This window comes from Berghia stephanieae, chromosome 7 (assembly GCF_034508935.2).
Source record: "Berghia stephanieae isolate SIO BIC M18660-M18661 chromosome 7, UCSD_Bste_1.3, whole genome shotgun sequence".
Classification (NCBI taxonomy): Eukaryota; Metazoa; Mollusca; class Gastropoda; order Nudibranchia; family Aeolidiidae; genus Berghia; species Berghia stephanieae.
Genome location: NC_088366.1, coordinates 65,936,535 through 65,954,119, shown reverse-complemented (window position 1 = coordinate 65,954,119; position 17,585 = coordinate 65,936,535). Strand labels below are relative to the sequence as shown.

Sequence of the window (17,585 nt, the reverse complement as noted above, 5' to 3'; positions counted from 1 at the left end):
CTTCTTGTAACTGGGCTGTCACCCAAGCACGGAGATCTTCACCCCTTAACTCCAATTTTTCTCCAGGTTTAATTAATCTTTCCACATCCATCTCTAGGACAATTAATCAAACCAATTCAAATTCAAATAAACAAACTTCAATATGTTTATCGACACTGTTGCCGTAAATGTTACTTTCACGTAGAATAAAGTGGTATTACAAGTAACCTTATTAACGAAAGGCGGTCAATATAGATCCCAAAACAGATTCAAAACAGGCAATTAATACCGATTCCTACACGGAATTCAACATTGATCTATATATAGACTCAAATATAGAATCAAAACAAATTTACTACAGGTCCTAACACAGAACCAACGCTTCACCCAGATTCCTACACAGAATCAAAACATTGACTTAATATAGACGCATATTAGAGTCAAAACAACTGATTTAATACAGGTCCTCACACGGAACCAACGCTTCACCCAGATTCCCCACACGGAATCAACACAATAGCTTCACCCAGATTCCTCACACGGAATCAACAAAATAGCTTCACCCAGATTCCCCACACGGAATCATAAAAACTATCTTCACCCAGATTCTTTCTCAGAATCAACAAAATAACTTCACCCAGATTCTTTCTCAGAATCAACAAAATATCTTCACCCAGATTCTTTCTTAGAATCAACAAAATATCTTCACCCAGATTCTCTCTTAGAATCAACAAAATATCTTCACCCAGATTCTCTCTTAGAATCAACAAAATATCTTCACCCAGATTCTTTCTTAGAATCAACAAAATGTCTTCACCCAGATTCTCTCTCAGAATCAACAAAATATCTTCACCCAGATTCTTTCTTAGAATCAACAAAATGTCTTCACCCAGATTCTCTCTCAGAATCAACAAAATATCTTCACCCAGATTCTCTCTCAGAATCAACAAAATATCTTCACCCAGATTCTTTCTTAGAATCAACAAAATATCTTCACCCAGATTCTTACACAGAATCAACAAAATGTCTTCACCCAGATTCTTCCTTAGAATCAACAAAATATCTTCACCCAGATTCTCTCTTAGAATCAACAAAACATCCTCACCCAGATTCTTTCTTAGAATCAACAAAATATCTTCACCCAGATTCTTTCTTAGAATCAACAAAATATCTTCACCCAGATTCTCTCTCAGAATCAACAAAATATCTTCACCCAGATTCTTACACAGAATCAATACCTTGACTTACTATATGTGCATAGAAAGTCAGAACAAATGATTTAATACAGATCCTCACACGGGACCAACACAATATTCTCCCAGATTCCTACACGGAATCAAATTACCCCAACAACCACCTTCGTTCCTTACAAAAGGGAGAGGGGGGACAATGGAGGCTTTACAGCGCGAGTACCGCTTTCGCGCTAAGTCAGTGATCCGTATCACTATGACAGATGACTGACAACGTATAACCGAACAAGTGAAAATTACCAGAATAACTTGCATTACACCTTGCGTATAATGACAGTCTTATAACCATTAAATGGATACCAATTTGCTTTAAGCTCAAAGATAGTATCTATCTCAAGTTTGAAACAACTCCCTAACCTGTCTCAACAATTGTTTGGTCGCGATGTCTCTTGAATGCACAACAATAAGAATCCCACTTCTGACACCAAATTATGTCACAAAGTGCGCACGTAAACCGTATGCTTATGTAGCGCAGTTTGCAACCTTGTTTATGTGTGCTATATTCAAGCTACGACATCGATCAATAACCAAACACAATACGTTGATAAAGGTTTTGAAGCTAAATGAAGATATATTTTATTACAATATAACAAAGATATTATGAGATATGAAGATGAAATGATAGATGTAATAAGTATGAAATCAAATAGATGGATGACAATTTGATGGAGGTGATGTGATGATGAATATGATATGAAAGCGATATGACAATATATAATTAAATCAATTAATTATCAATACTTTACCAAACCCCTACCACATCAGACAATCTCACAGATAGGTTGCAACCATCACAGTCATACAGGCAACTAATAATTAACTAGCTAACTAATCACAATCCAGACGTGTGGAAGGAAGCCAAAAGAGTGTTCTTGATATTCAACAAAACTGTAAGGTTGTTCTAATAATGTTAATTTGTCTCTTCTTGAAATTGTTCTGGTTTCACAGTATTCATAAACAGATCAATTGTTTCTCAATGTTCTGATATTAAAATAAGCAAATGGTTCTTCACAGGTAACTTATAAAACAGGCAAATGTTCAGTTTCTATTAGTGTCAAGCTATGAGTGTATAGCCTAAAGTTGGCTTGTTAAAGCCCAGCCTCCAACGGCTCATTCACTTTAAAGAAAGAAAATGATTTTGTTATAATATGATAATTATACGAATATAACTCTATCTATATTCGAACTCACTCAATATGTTTACTTTAAATGAGTAAATATTATTTTACTTTAACCAATCAATTTATTAATGTTGATTAATATTGCTTTACTTTGTAGATATGAAATAATAATGCTTTATAGCAAGAAAAGCTTATTTTCTTTACAACAAGAATATATTATACAATTAATTTCATTATCTGATTAATTAATTGAGACTCAAAAGTTAAAGTGATATTATGATATTAATATCAAAACACAATCATAATTGTAATCACAACATATTATTCAAAATCTCACCAGAGCCGAACAGATTATAGAAATCACAAATTAAGTCTACACAAGACTTTAATCAAACTCTACACAAGAGTTATAACACAACTTGATTCAGCTCAAACTTTGAGCACCACAAAGTCTACACAAGACTTAAATCACACTCTACACAAGAGTTAACACAAAACGTGTTTCAGCTCGAACTTTGAGCACTACAAAGTCTACACAAGACTTTAATCCAACTCTACACAAGAGTTAAACAAATGAGCCTAAAAGACTCCGCTGTGGTTATCGCTTAGAGACTATGAGCCTAAAAGACTCCGCTGTCTGGTCTCTTTTGAGACAATGAGCCTAAAAGACTCCGCTGAGTGGTCTGAAGAAACTGCTCAAAACTCTGGCATTTATAGGCAAAAATCAAGCAAACGAAGCAAAATTCTACCCACACAAACGGATGTTAGTCATATCCGTAAACATCTGAAATTCCTTAAAACTCCCCCAGATTCCATAATCATGGACAACAACAACCCATCCTGATACCGGACATCCTCATATCAAGGATAAATAAATTCGTCAGCCCCATAGTTACGAGATATCAATCAAGCCATACCATAACAAAGTCACTCCCGTAGAATACAGGGATCCTACTTTGCTTATAAGTTTACGGGAGAAACAAGATTGATGCCTTTCTCACAATAACACCCACACTACGTAGTTTAATTCAAACTTCCGGGCCATAGGTGCATGATCTGATACGACCTGTATCAACAAAAGAAGGGTTGTTCCGGAGGGATTACAATAACAACAACAACTAATACTACGACGACGTACATCCTGTCGTAAACTGACGCCTACACGGAAGCATTTCGTTACACTGAGACTGTAACTACTCTGAGTGTTGAAGGAAGTGTCATACCAGCAGGAGGAGACACTAATATGGAGGTTGACTGGCTGAGACTGTAACTACTCTGAGTGTTGAAGGAAGTCTCATACCAGCAGGGGGAGACACTGATATGGAGGTTGACTGGCTGAGACTGTAACTACTCTGAGTGTTGAAGGAAGTCTCATACCAGCAGGAGGAGACACTGATATGGAGGTTGACTGGCTGAGACTGTAACTACTCTGAGTGTTGAAGGAAGTGTCATACCAGCAGGAGGAGACACTGATATGGAGGTTGACTGGCTGAGACTGTAATTACTCTGAGTGTTGAAGGAAGTCTCATACCAGCAGGAGGAGACACTGATATGGAGGTTGACTGGCTGAGACTGTAATTACTCTGAGTGTTGAAGGAAGTCTCATACCAGCAGGAGGAGACACTGATATGGAGGTTGACTGGCTGAGACTGTAACTACTCTTAGTGTTGAAGGAAGTCTCATACCAGCAGGAGGAGACACTGATACGGAGGTTGACTGGCTGAGACTGTAACTACTCTGAGTGTTGAAGGAAGTGTCATACCAGCAGGAGGAGACACTGATATGGAGGTTGACTGGCTGAGACTGTAATTACTCTGAGTGTTGAAGGAAGTCTCATACCAGCAGGAGGAGACACTGATATGGAGGTTGACTGGCTGAGACTGTAACTACTCTGAGTGTTGAAGGAAGTCTCATACCAGCAGGAGGAGACACTGATATGGAGGTTGACTGGCTGAGACTGTAACTACTCTGAGTGTTGAAGGAAGTTTCATACCAGAAGGAGGAGACACTGATATGGAGGTTGACTGGCTGAGACTGTAATTACTCTGAGTGTTGAAGGAAGTCTCATACCAGCAGGAGGAGACACTGATATGGAGGTTGACTGGCTGAGACTGTAATTACTCTGAGTGTTGAAGGAAGTCTCATACCAGCAGGAGGAGACACTGATATGGAGGTTGACTGGCTGAGACTGTAACTACTCTGAGTGTTGAAGGAAGTCTCATACCAGCAGGAGGAGACACTGATATGGAGGTTGACTGGCTGAGACTGTAACTACTCTGAGTGTTGAAGGAAGTTTCATACCAGCAGGAGGAGACACTGATATGGAGGTTGACTGGCTGAGACAGTAACTACTCTTAGTGTTGAAGGAAGTCTCATACCAGCAGGAGGAGACACTGATATGGAGGTTGACTGGCTGAGACTGTAACTACTCTGAGTGTTGAAGGAAGTTTCATACCAGCAGGAGGAGACACTGATATGGAGGTTGACTGGCTGAGACTGTAACTACTCTGAGTGTTGAAGGAAGTTTCATACCAGCAGGAGGAGACACTGATATGGAGGTTGACTGGCTGAGACTGTAACTACTCTGAGTGTTGAAGGAAGTTTCATACCAGCAGGAGGAGACACTGATATGGAGGTTGACTGGCTGAGACTGTAACTACTCTGAGTGTTGAAGGAAGTTTCATACCAGCAGGAGGAGACACTGATATGGAGGTTGACTGGCTGAGACTGTAATTACTCTGAGTGTTGAAGGAAGTTTCATACCAGCAGGAGGAGACACTGATAATATATAGATAGTATGCAGATGACGTCATTGAGGCCTTTGTTATTGTTTTTGCCATCCGCGTTTGTGAGTTGTTCTCACTAAACTGTATTAACCAGACTATAAAAGTTCATGGTTACACAGAGTTTGTGTGTTGGTCCGTTATACTTCCGGATGGCAATGTTGTGAACTCCTTGGCCAAGCGCATTCTATCTATACTTTATTCATCAAAAAAAATGGAAATTCGTTTACAGACGTGGCATGCATCAAAATGTATAAACACAAAGTTGAGAATCTATGGCGACAATGAACAATGTATATATATATATATATATATATATATATATATATATATATATATATATATATATATATATATATATATATACATATATATATATATATATATATATATATATATATATATATATATATATATATATATATATATATATATATATACAAATGTACAAACATGTAAAAGTATACAACCAAGAACCAATAGCAACACATTATATATTAATTTAATAAATTACTACTACTACTACTACTACTACTACTACTACTACTACTACTACTACTACTACTACTACTACTACTACTACTACTGCTACTACTACTACTACTACTACTACTACTACTACTATACTACTACTATTATTATTATTATTATTATTTTATTATTATTATTATTATCATTATTATTATTATTATTATTATTATTATTATTATTATTATTATTATTATTATTATTATTATTATTATATAAATTTTTTTATTATTATTATTATTACTACTACTACTACAACTACTACTACTATTTTTTTTAAAAATGAAATTAAATAACAATTTCAAAACAAATAACATATTTAAAAATAGATTGTAAAATAGATAAATTAAAAAAGAAAATTTTTATTATTATTATTATTATTATTATCAATATTTTTTATTATTATTATTATTACTACTACTACTACAACTACTACTACTATTCTTTTAAAAAATGAAATTAAATAACAATTTCAAAACAAATAAAATAGTTTAAAATAGATTGTAAAATAGATAAATTTGTTTTAAAAAATTCTTTTAAAAAGAAAGGATGTCTACAACACGTGGGGTTCCCAAGCGGTCACCCATCTAAGTACTAACCACGCCTGACGTTGCTTGACTTCGGTGATCGGACGAGAACCGGTATTTTCAACGTAGTATGGTCGTAGACAAATGGTGAGGAAAATATAACTTAATATAACATCCGCTCCTAGATGAAAACGAACTCTTCTTGGTTACGGGTTTAGGAAAGTACAAGTTCATGTTGACCTCACTTAGCCCTTGACCTGTCCTCTCAAGGCCGTCATTTTGACATCTCCAACGAGAACTCGACACAGCCGTGTTGTAAAACAGCGGTCAGGGATCGGTCTATTTTTCTTGGTTATCTGCATTTTTTTCGTCCACTGGAAGAAACCGGTTTGTTTATCCTTGGTAACAGTTTATCTTTGCAGCTGAACACCAACAATGGCTTCAAAAACTCTTACAAAAGCTAGAACATTTTCTCGTCTCTTGAGCCACAACAATGCACGCAGTGTGTAAGTCAAATGGAACTTTTAATTATTTTTACATTCGCCCTTTTACATTTTGTTTTTTAATGCCAGTTGCCTCAATTTAGTATATGTCAAATAATAGTCTAGATACACCTTATTTTTTAATTGACATGATTGTTTCATTTTGTAATTTTTATAGATGTCTGTCAGACACAGTGAGTGACAGTTCAGTGGTCATGACCAACGTGCGTGATTATGAGCTCAATATTGTCTTAGTCTTATGCAAAATAACATTGTCATTGTTCAGCATGAAAAATCGATTAAGTAGGGCTAACCTGTGGTTGTCATGAATGTTGGTCTTCTACATGCATATAATATATTACAACTGGCATCTTTTGTTGTTGTTGAATCTTTTATCATTCGACATTAAGTTATTTAAGGACAAGAGCCGGTGACATGGTAAACCGGTCAGGGAGTGGACACTTGGTGGTGATTTAAAAAATATTACTAAATATGGATGTTTTCTTGAAAATATTGCGGTTTACAGCGCTTGGTGCTAGAAGCTGATAAGAGCCAGCCGCCTTGAAGAGTTTCAGTGGCAAGTGAGGCTATCAGTGACGATCTGTCTCAAGATTTAAATTTAAAAGGCCAATTCATTAGCCCCACAACCTCTCCTCCCCCGTCCCGCACGTGCGCACAGCATTTTATTAGAACAAGCATAAATGTTTGACTGAATAGTTGATACAATGGTGATCATATTTTAAGTTTGCATTTAACAGATTATTTTTATTTTTAAGCTTTGTTACACAAATAACCATGAGTCCTTGAGCAAATAATGTGTATCTTGAGCAAATAGTCTGTATCATAACTTAACTTTTTCCCTTTTTTTTTTTGTTTTTTGTTTTTTGCTCAGTCATGGTTGAAAATATCCACATTCCACTGACATGTGGTGTACAAAGCAGTCCTTCAGAGCCATAAGATGTAACCTGATCTTATCATTAAAGGAACAACAGCAATGGCTTGCTATCTATCATTTGGATGGTGCGCTAATCTAATGCAAAGTACTGTCCACCAGACCTAATAGACCCAGCTACCCAATCACTGATGGGTGGAAAGAGGGGTCAGACAAAATCTCGATTGAACCCAAGACAGTAATAGATCCATTTGCTTGTCAACTGCTCTGTCAGCTGAGCCAATGAGATCCCTGATTCCTTTGGTATGTCCAAGGAGTATTTCCTAGACAACCTACTTTTTACAATGTTGATTGTTATTTTGTTCTTTTTTGTGATAGCTCTTAAGGACACATTTTCCTCTAGGATAAAGAATAAGAATTTATTTTATTATTACTTTATTAAGAGCTGCCAAGTCAATGTAAAATTTTGGATAAAATAACAAACTTGTTTTCAATGATAGAATGAATTGATATATTTTTTAAATTATATGTATCAAGTACCCAATATTAAGCATTGTAAAACATGTTACTAGTACTGCTACTACCACCATCACTTTTCCCTTGATCCATTCAGTGCCATTTGGAGCAATGTGGAAATGGGCCCACCAGACGCCATTTTGGGAGTCACAGAGGCTTTCAAGAAAGATACAAATCCCAAGAAGATGAACCTTGGTGTTGGTGCGTACAGAGACGATAACGGCAAACCGTTTGTTCTAAGCTGTATTAAAAAGGTGAGCATTTGTAATGTATCCCATCATTCTTCACAAGTCAGTAATGAGTTCATTTTCTGTCAATTTCTTACTTAAATTTTCGAGACAAGTTTCATTCAGCACTGAAAGCAGTCAGTAAGTTGGAAAGGGGAGCTGACGTGATAAATCATAAATAACTGAGGTTGTAAAGATCATGCCTTTCGGTGTCTTCTGCATTTGAAAGAAATTGTGGACTTCTTTATATTTATTTATGCTCCTCTCCGTCTCTCTCTCTCTCTCTCTCTCTCTCTCTTCTCTCTCTGTCTCTCTCTCTCTCTCTCTCTCTCTCTCTCTTTCTTTCTTTCTATCTCTCTTTCTTTCTTTCTATCTCTCTGTCCTTCTGTAATTCTTCCTCTTCAAGCTGAATCTTCCCCGTGGGCAGAAACGAGTGAAGATGACAGTCCACTCTAGATTGTGGCAACATAAATTTGCCAAGTTTCCCCTTGTTCGGTTGGAGGCCCTGTAAAGTTTGAAAATTCTTCATTTTTATTCCACAAACTCTGAAAGTTAATGATTAATCTTCTTAACGTGTGTCTGTTGATTTGTGATGTGTTATACAATTCATGTCAGTGTCATTTCCTTGTAATGTTTGTTTTTGTTGTGACTTTTTGTTATATTTGATTTTGCTCAATGCAATGGGCGTTATAGTATCTCTGTTGTTTTTGATTTCATTCATTGTACTAGGTACACTCTCTTTTCATTCTTTTTGTTTGTCCGTGTCCACCAAAATATAATGAGATGTGTTAGTTTAATTATAACTGGTTGTGGTGGCAGTGTTATTGTTATGGATTTTGAACCTGAGTAGATCCTCGCGGTGGTAAAAATTATTCATGGTAGACATAAAATTGCATTTAAAATTTACGAATTTGGTTCAATCTCTCTTTTTCTCTTTCTCTCTCTTGCTCATATATCAATTAGTCTCAGAATTATGATGAATTTTACAGAGCTCACATTCAACATTGGTTTTGTTTTTGTATGCATGCTTATTATGTATCATGTAGTGTCGTGATTTTTAATTTTGTTGTTTTTAAACAATTTTATTTTTATTATGTAAAGCGCCGCAGAGCACGATTAACGTGGATGTTTAGGCGCTATATAAATCCATTATTTACTATTTACTAATGTATATTTAATATTTTTTTTAAAGGCTGAGAGGCAAATTGTCGATTCCAATGTGGACAAGGAATACGCCGGCATCACAGGTGTTGGAGATTTCTGTACAGCTGCTGCCAAGTTGGCCTTTGGTGCCGACAGCCCCGTCATCAGCGAGGGTCGAAATGTCACGACCCAGGGTGTCTCTGGCACGGGGTCTCTTCGTGTTGGTGCAAACTTCCTCAATCGTTGGTACACGAAGAGTAAGACCGTGTGGTTGTCGACTCCGTCTTGGGGAAATCACACTCCTATCTTCAAGTGAGTTTTTACGTTGATCACAAACACGGATATTTAACTTGTTTTTTCATTTTAAAAAAAAACAAAAAAACAGCTACTATATTGTTGTGAATGTATATTTGTGACCCACCATCGCAATCTGGTATTGTGTTGGAATGATACGGATGTAGAAAAGTCAAGTTACAATAAAATGAATTTGAAAATGATGAAAATTTGAATTTATGCACGTTATGGAACTATAATAACTTCCTATGATAGCATATGCAAACTTAAGCGGTTTTATATTTTTGGCTTTAAGTTTAATTTTTTTAAATCTACATTTTCCCAAAGTAAACCCCCTGGTTTTGAGCCATTGGATCGCAAATGCTATTGTCGTACAAATGTGTTCTTCAGGATGCTCTATCCACCATCTCAATATTGTTTCATACCAGCTTAAACCAGGAGTTGAAAAATGAACTTAAATTCTTCATCATGAATTCAATTCAATTGAATTTTTATTTAAAAGAATTGAGATCGTAGTATTGAATTCAAACTTTGAAAATCTCAAACTTTTTAGGCTGTTTTTTTGGTTGTTGTTTTGTTTTGCTGTTATTTTTTTGTTTTTTGTTTTTTCCCCGATACTATCACGTAGTTTTTTTTTACATATGCTCCCTGAAGTTTAAAAAAATGAAGTCAGTCCCCATTCTGGATTTGTTCATCCTTTGTAAAACGCGTTAAGTTCAATTTTTCTCTTGCAAAGTGTTAATGTTTTTGTTTATTTTACAAATTTCATATTTGACCATGTAATCATTTTTTATTATATTGTACCATCGTGTAATGCAAAAACATAATCCATGTCTCAGTTTTGTTTGGGTTTTTTATTATGCCAGTGCATAGAAATAATGATATTTTGTTACATACTCAACTGATCTCAATTTATAAAATTATTTCCAATCATTAGAGTTTTAGATGATTTTGAACCATCTTCTGTTTGATTCCGTCCAGACACGCAGGTTTTGAAGTGGGAGCTTACAGATACTACGACCCAAACACGTGTGGGTTCGACTTTGAAGGGGCCATTGCAGACATTAAGGTTAGACCTCCGACTTGACTTTTTGTCAAATGAAAATGATTGTGATAAATTGTTTACTTATAATATTCATTGTTGCTTTATAAGACCACAACCATCCTTGTTTAATAACCTGGTAAAACAAGATCTCCACATATGTGACACACCATCTCAAAACAGTGTTATGTCAAGATGAATTGGACCCTAAAAAGTGAAAATAAATTAAAATTATTAAAAATGTTGATTTTAAGATTTTGCAACGAATGAAACTGTATGTAGTCTCCACCATAATGAATAGGAATTAATCCCAAGTTTCATATTTATGGCTATGAATTCATTTTCCAACACCTAGCTTATTTCAACATGGGTCACCGGGAATTTCATTTTAATCATATATTTTATTTAAGATTGACAATTGTCTGCAATGTAGAACAGTATATGTTGTAGCTTTAAATGAGAGCAACTCAGATGTTGTTTTTTTTTTTTTTGCACATGTATGTATGAAGATGTAAGAATGATTTTCTTCTTCCAGAAAATTCCAGAGGGTGATATCATCGTCTTACACGCCTGTGCCCACAATCCCACTGGAGTGGACCCTAAGGTTGGTTGATAGTTTTAAAGTGTTTGAATCTACAAAAAAAGAGAAGACCACAGGCTCTATTAATGCTTGAATTGGATATTTAGACTATTTAAATTATTTGAATTTTGTAGGAAATATTTGGCTGAAAGGAAATAGAACTTTCTACCAGAAAATAGAAAATAAAAAATGTAGAGTGCTTAATTTATGTCAGAGAGACAATCCATGTTTAACTCTTTACTGTCATGCTAGATAAACATACGTTGATTGAGTTGATGTGTATGCTGTAGAAAAGATTGTGTCGCTGTTCCTTTTCCGAGCTTCTTGGCTATTATTACAAGATGAAAATATAACTGCTATGTATCTGTTATTTCTATATATGTAAATGCACCACCCAGGTCACAATAGAGTGTTAAGTGAGGAATAGGTTGGGGTTAGATTCAGTGCCAGATTGTTTTATATGTATGGCTATGAGATCTTGTGGTATGTCTTCAGATTGGATAAAAAACGGGCATAAAAATCAGGAGGATCATCCTGGTTTATGACACCAATATCTTTGTCTGAAAATGTTTAAGGACCTAACAGGCTGTGTCGTCCAATATATTACATATCCGTTTTTCACCAGGGAAGAGATGAATTATAAACATTGTGAGACTGTTTTCAATGCTGTTAAGTACAATTTAAACATATATAATATTATACTTTTTGGAACAACCCAAAATTATTTGCTAAATTATGCCGCTGAATGCAACTGTGTTATGCTTATTATCTCCACAGGAAAGAGAATCGACACACCATTACTGTAAACATTTTAAAGTTTGAGTCATATTTTATTGCAAACGATGACAAGATCAAAGGAATTGGGCATTGTGAGAAAACTTTGGTCTAGAATCGCCATCACTATCGGTATTCAAGATTCGTAACATCACATAAAATATAGGACTATTTGCTAAAAATCATGGCACCGCATTTCGTAACCATGGAGGAATTTGTGATATTTCGTGCGCACAGGGCTTGGAACGGACTATAGTCGTTATTTAGCTATATATAATGTTCATTATAAAATGTTCATCTGCTTAATAATACTGCCTTTGTTCACTCTTTGTTAAACTGTTGTTTTTTGGGTTTTTTCAACAGCCAGAACAGTGGCAGGAGCTGAGCAAAGTGATAAAGGAGAGAAAGTTGTACCCGTACTTTGACATGGCGTATCAAGGATTTGCCAGTGGCGATTGTGACAGAGATGCCTCGGCCGTCAGGCACTTCATCCAGGATGGACACTGCATGGCCCTGTCTCAGTCATTCTCCAAGAACATGGGACTTTACGGTGAGTAGCTTATATTTCAAGTCAATGCAGTCCAGTCAGTATCTTTGTAGCTTTAGTGTTGAAGGTGAATGCAACATGATGTAGTAGTGTGACCCAGTGGTTTGACACCCAGGCTTGGGACCTAAGAGTCCCTGGTTCAAATCCCTCTGTAGATGACGCAAAGTTGAGTTCTTTGAAAGAACTCTTGACTCACATTTTCTCATTATTGTCAGGTGTAAAATGAGTACCTGGCCAAGTAACAGGATTATCTTGGAGGAAAAACAAAAATTGTAAAAGTATCTTACAGATGAATTTCTAGTCCTACATGTTAAGTATTTCTGTTAGTTGGGGACCCCTTGAAAAGTTGTTTTTTTTAAATCTTTTATATAGCGCAATATCCACTAAACGTGCTCAGAGCACAAACATCAAAAAGAGAAAAGAAGAAAGTCCAAGCTCCAGTTAATTAAAATCTTGGTCCCTTTTTTGAATCAATGACTTCCCTGTCATTACTCATAAAAGAATCTTAGAGTACTAGATGACTTGATTATTATCAAAACCCATATACTCTAATGTAATCTGTGTTTTCTGTCCTCCAGGAGAGCGTGTCGGTGCCTTCACTATCGTGTGCAATGACCAGGAAGAGGCAGCACGTGTCATGTCACAGCTGAAAATCATCATCAGACCTCTATACTCAAACCCTCCCATCCACGGAGCTCGTCTGGCATCTAAAGTACTCAATGACCCAGAGTTGAACAAGGAATGGTGAGGATGTAGATAATTATTTATGTTGCTTTTTACTGTAGGTTAGTTTGATTTCAATGGCATATCCCAACACCAAGTTCTGGGCTGTGATTGGTACTTCAAATTACAACTGGGTGAGGTTCCTGACCTCCCATAGTGGGCAGGGAGGCACTTACTGTGTCTTCTATCCCCCTATATCTGTTTTCCAACATGCTTTCTGTCTTTGACTTGGGATGAGATTATTTTGGTTTTGTCCTGACCTGGCCGGATACCCTCGCTGGGAAGAAAACAGTAAAATGTACAGAGTTTTGGGAGATGATATTTTTTTCATTGTAAATATCTCTCTGTTGTGCACTGTATTGTTTTGTTGACATTATTATATATTATGTGTAAACATTTGAGTGTATTCCTCTTTGTGGGGACCTGTGCTTGTGTCTGGATGAGAATTTAGGTGATCTCAAACTAAGTACTTTGATAGTGTTCTCTTGGAATCTACATCTGTTTCCTAATTGAACCAATTTCCTTTTGTCTTCCCTTTTCTTGGTTACTTTAATTGTAATTCTAGAACTTTTTACTATCCAATTTTCTTCCTTTTCACTGGCGCTGATATGACCTAAATGTGTTGCAAGCGCCGTAAAACCCTTAAAAACAAAACATCAAATTACAACAATATACTAAACAATGACACAGAGTCTGAAACAAAGAATGGGAAGTTTAGACAAGGAAGTCACGGCAACAAGTGACAGTTGTGTCTCTGTAATCCGGAACTCCACAATCCGGATGTCTCCTTTATCCCGGACAGGTTGCTTGGGGGGCGGATTTATTTTCTTTTTTCTTTGTACACTTAGGGACTGATTCCACTATCCAGGTGTCTTTGTTATCTGTGGTGTAATGGTAGCACGTCTGACCGGTAATCAGAATGTCTGAGGTTCGATCATCATTCGAGGTAGACTGATTTATTTTGGATGTTTTTTTTTTCTTGTATTTTTCTTTCTTGCTTTGTCTGGCACCTTTCATACACACTTGTCAGATCTTTATCTTAAACATGGAAGCATAGTACATTGTTTTATTTTTCCTTTATCAGGCTGGGTGAAGTCAAGGGAATGGCAGACAGAATCATTGGCATGAGAACCAGGCTCCGAGATGGACTGGTCAAAGAAGGGTCCACTCGAAACTGGCAGCACATTGTTGACCAGATTGGCATGTTTTGTTTCACTGGCCTCAAGCCTGATCAGGTGAGTACTTACTTTATATATAGAACTTGACTGTAATATAATAGGAGACAAAATTGTTAGAGGAAAGGGAAAGGATGTGGACGGATGAATAATCAACTCACGGCTATTTGGTCTTGTGGTATGACACTTGCTTTCGGATCGGAAGGTCCTGGGTTCGAGCCTAGCACTCGGCGCATAGTTGAGTCCTTGGAAAAGGCTCTTTACTCACATTCTCTCACCGTACTCAGGTGTAAAATGAGTACCTGACCGTTAACAGCATTGTCTTTGTCCGGAAAATTGTATTATCGCCTAACAGGCGTCATGTCCCGTTCTACATGTTAAATGTTGCTGTTGACCAGGGACCCCTTGTAAAGCACTTTGAGCACATCTAGTGGATATTGCGCCATATAAAGCTCAATTTTATTTTTTTATTATTTAAAAAAAATAATCAAACGATGATTGGTTCTGTAATGTAAGATTTGTCATGAAGAATTCATTGTTGTGGTCAGAATATATATCAGTATGCATTCAAATCTATTTTTAGCAAAACTGGGAATGCCTAAGCACAAAAATATTTTTTGAACTCCTGTTTTTTACAAATGATAAATAGGGATGTCTTGTAATATTGTCCTATTATGCTGTAGTAAAAGCAGCTTGTTCCCAAAATGAAAGGGTTGTAAGAATACGACTTACTGTATTGTTCTCCCATTGTTTCACAGGTGGAAAAACTGACCAAGGATTTCTCGGTGTACTTGACCAAGGACGGACGTATTTCTGTGGCCGGCGTGTCCTCCACCAATGTGGACTACCTGGCTCACGCAATGCACCAAGTCAGCAAATAGACGATGGGCAGTGAGAGTATAACATATCAAAACTGCTAATACGGTGATGTTAATTTAATGTACTTTATAAGTAGGATTACAGCAAGTATACTAAGCAAGTCATTGTCGATTTTAATCCATTTTCGTAATCGGTTGCATCTATCTGTTTTCAGAGAGGTGAAAGTGTCTCATTATTTGTGTAATTTACAGAGACCAGTACTTATGGTGTAAGGTCTGCTTCCTTCAAAGATCAGCAACTTAGAAGCTTTCATTGTGTCAAAAACTGAAACTTTCAGTTTTTAAGGGTTTGTTGTTGTTGATTTTTTCACTCAACTGAAAGAAAATATGGCTGAACAGTAACAATATTGCATAAGTATGTTTAAGGAGAATGGTATGAATTGAATGGACAGACCTCAGATCTAATACTAAATTTCTTATTTAAGCAGCAATAGTGAAGATTGTGGATTTTTTTAACCGGTGTATAGAATGGTAACATTATCATGTCGATGTTTTGTTTGGTACCGCTGCCTATTGAGAGGGTGAATATTTTTTTTTGATTGGTGGCTTTTTTTTTACTCTTTGTAAATTTTACTGTCTCACATGAATTAGTTTGTTCCTCTAATTTGTGAAACAGCTTGTTTGATAACGAGACAAAAAGTTACATTATAATAACTGCCAGTCGTGTATTTTATAAAAATTATTTTGCTTAAATGATGGTTAAGCATTAGCATGTACGTGTGGAATTTTATGTGGCCTTTTCCGAAAACGTCTAATTTTACAACTAAAGGATTGAATATCTTCCCCACCCTTACACACCCACCCTTATTGTCATTGATTTCATACTCACTCTCGAATAATCAGTGCATTATCACAGCAATTGTTACAGCCCTTTACATGGCTTAGACACGGGGCAAAATGACAGCTCCATGAGTCAGATGTCAGGAATAGGACTCTCAATAAAAAAATAGTTTTGTTGTCATTGTTTTGCTGCATTTATTTCCAAATAAAAAGATCCATATTTAAGTGTTAAAATTTAAATAGAGAACCTTGATATCTCTGGTAAAACTCTTGTGTTACAACTTTACAACAATAGGGCCAGTATCGACCTCAGATCATAGAAATGTTTTTCTATGTTGTGTGTTGGAAAGTGAATGAGGAAAACAAGAGGCCAGTAAGAAGTGTCATGTTGTCCTTCCTTCACCCTCAATCTTTTTCATTGTGATTAACTCACTCAATCCCAGAGATTTTTGATACTTTTCAAAATTGGAAAAAAAAAAAGGTATTAAAAATGAGCATGTACAAAGATCGTTTTATTCAACTACCATTAATATGTAAAAATGAAAAAAACATAAGATTTGATACTACGCCTATAATTTGTCTCAGAAAAATGTAATAAACAGGCATGGGGTAAAAGTAACCTGGGTATACTACGGATATAGTCGGTGTTAGGGTTGAGTGAGTTAATACACATGTTGCTGCTTGAAACTGGAGGAAGTAAATAATAGTTATCAAATCGAATGAAAGCTTCAGTCTAACTAAGGAAGATAGATTTAGATATTATGGGCATTTCGCGTTTCCCCCGTGTCAACCAAACAATGAATGAAACACGAGAGATTAGATTAGAAGAGTAAGTAGAAGTATCCCTAACATGATGGAATCCAATGTTGATCTTTTTTTTTTTCTTTGTAATTTTATTGCGATGTTTGCAAAAACCGTGTTTTGTTGATTTGTTGTTACCTTAGGAACATATTTTGTTGGAATGAAATGTGATCTTTAGAATCATTGATAGATGTTGATAATTGGTTTAAAGAAGTGATCCCTTCTCCCCACCATGACGTTATTGGAGTGAGTAGGAACACGTAGTATAAGTTGATAATAGTTATATTTATTACACGTTAATTTATTCATTATTGAAATACCATGTGCAAAGTATGTATGTACTTTAAAAACGTTGTTGTTGATTCTCAACATGCATTTTGAAAGATCAATTTAATTAATGACTGTACCAAGTGTGGCATTATCCTGATTGAAAAACTTAAATTTTATTTCTTGTTGATTGACTTGTAAAATGGAGTGAATGATGGTTTATTTTTTACAGAATAAAATCTACTTATTTAAATTGTTTTTGAGTCAATTTTCAAT

General features: G+C 35.9%; 1 protein-coding gene and 1 non-coding gene across 2 annotated transcripts; one reads left to right on the top strand and one right to left on the bottom strand.

Moving 5' to 3' along the window:
• Positions 1–6,211: 6,211 nt before the first annotated feature.
• Positions 6,212–6,330, bottom strand: LOC144977698 (5S ribosomal RNA). Its single transcript, XR_013646383.1, has one exon. It is a non-coding gene; the product is annotated as a 5S ribosomal RNA (ribosomal RNA).
• Positions 6,331–6,431: 101 nt separating this feature from the next.
• Positions 6,432–17,562, top strand: LOC144977673 (aspartate aminotransferase, mitochondrial-like). Its single transcript, XM_078923111.1, has 9 exons — positions 6,432–6,694; positions 8,176–8,332; positions 9,498–9,760; positions 10,724–10,811; positions 11,320–11,388; positions 12,502–12,688; positions 13,264–13,429; positions 14,493–14,643; positions 15,342–17,562. Exons 1-9 carry the CDS (start codon positions 6,624–6,626, stop codon positions 15,462–15,464), a joined length of 1,275 nt encoding a protein of 424 aa, XP_078779237.1. The 5' UTR covers positions 6,432–6,623; the 3' UTR covers positions 15,465–17,562.
• The last annotated feature ends 23 nt before the right edge of the window (positions 17,563–17,585 follow it).

What these genes read in the sequence shown, in the direction of transcription:
- LOC144977673 (XM_078923111.1), top strand. Translation starts at nt 6,624, where the DNA reads ATGGCTTCAAAAACTCTTACAAAAGCTAGAACATTTTCTCGTCTCTTG. An exon ending in TTCTAAGCTGTATTAAAAAG is followed by an intron (nt 8,333 to 9,497) that starts GTGAGCATTTGT and finishes TTTTTTTTAAAG; the next exon opens with GCTGAGAGGCAAATTGTCGA. An exon ending in CCAGAGTTGAACAAGGAATG is followed by an intron (nt 13,430 to 14,492) that starts GTGAGGATGTAG and finishes TTCCTTTATCAG; the next exon opens with GCTGGGTGAAGTCAAGGGAA.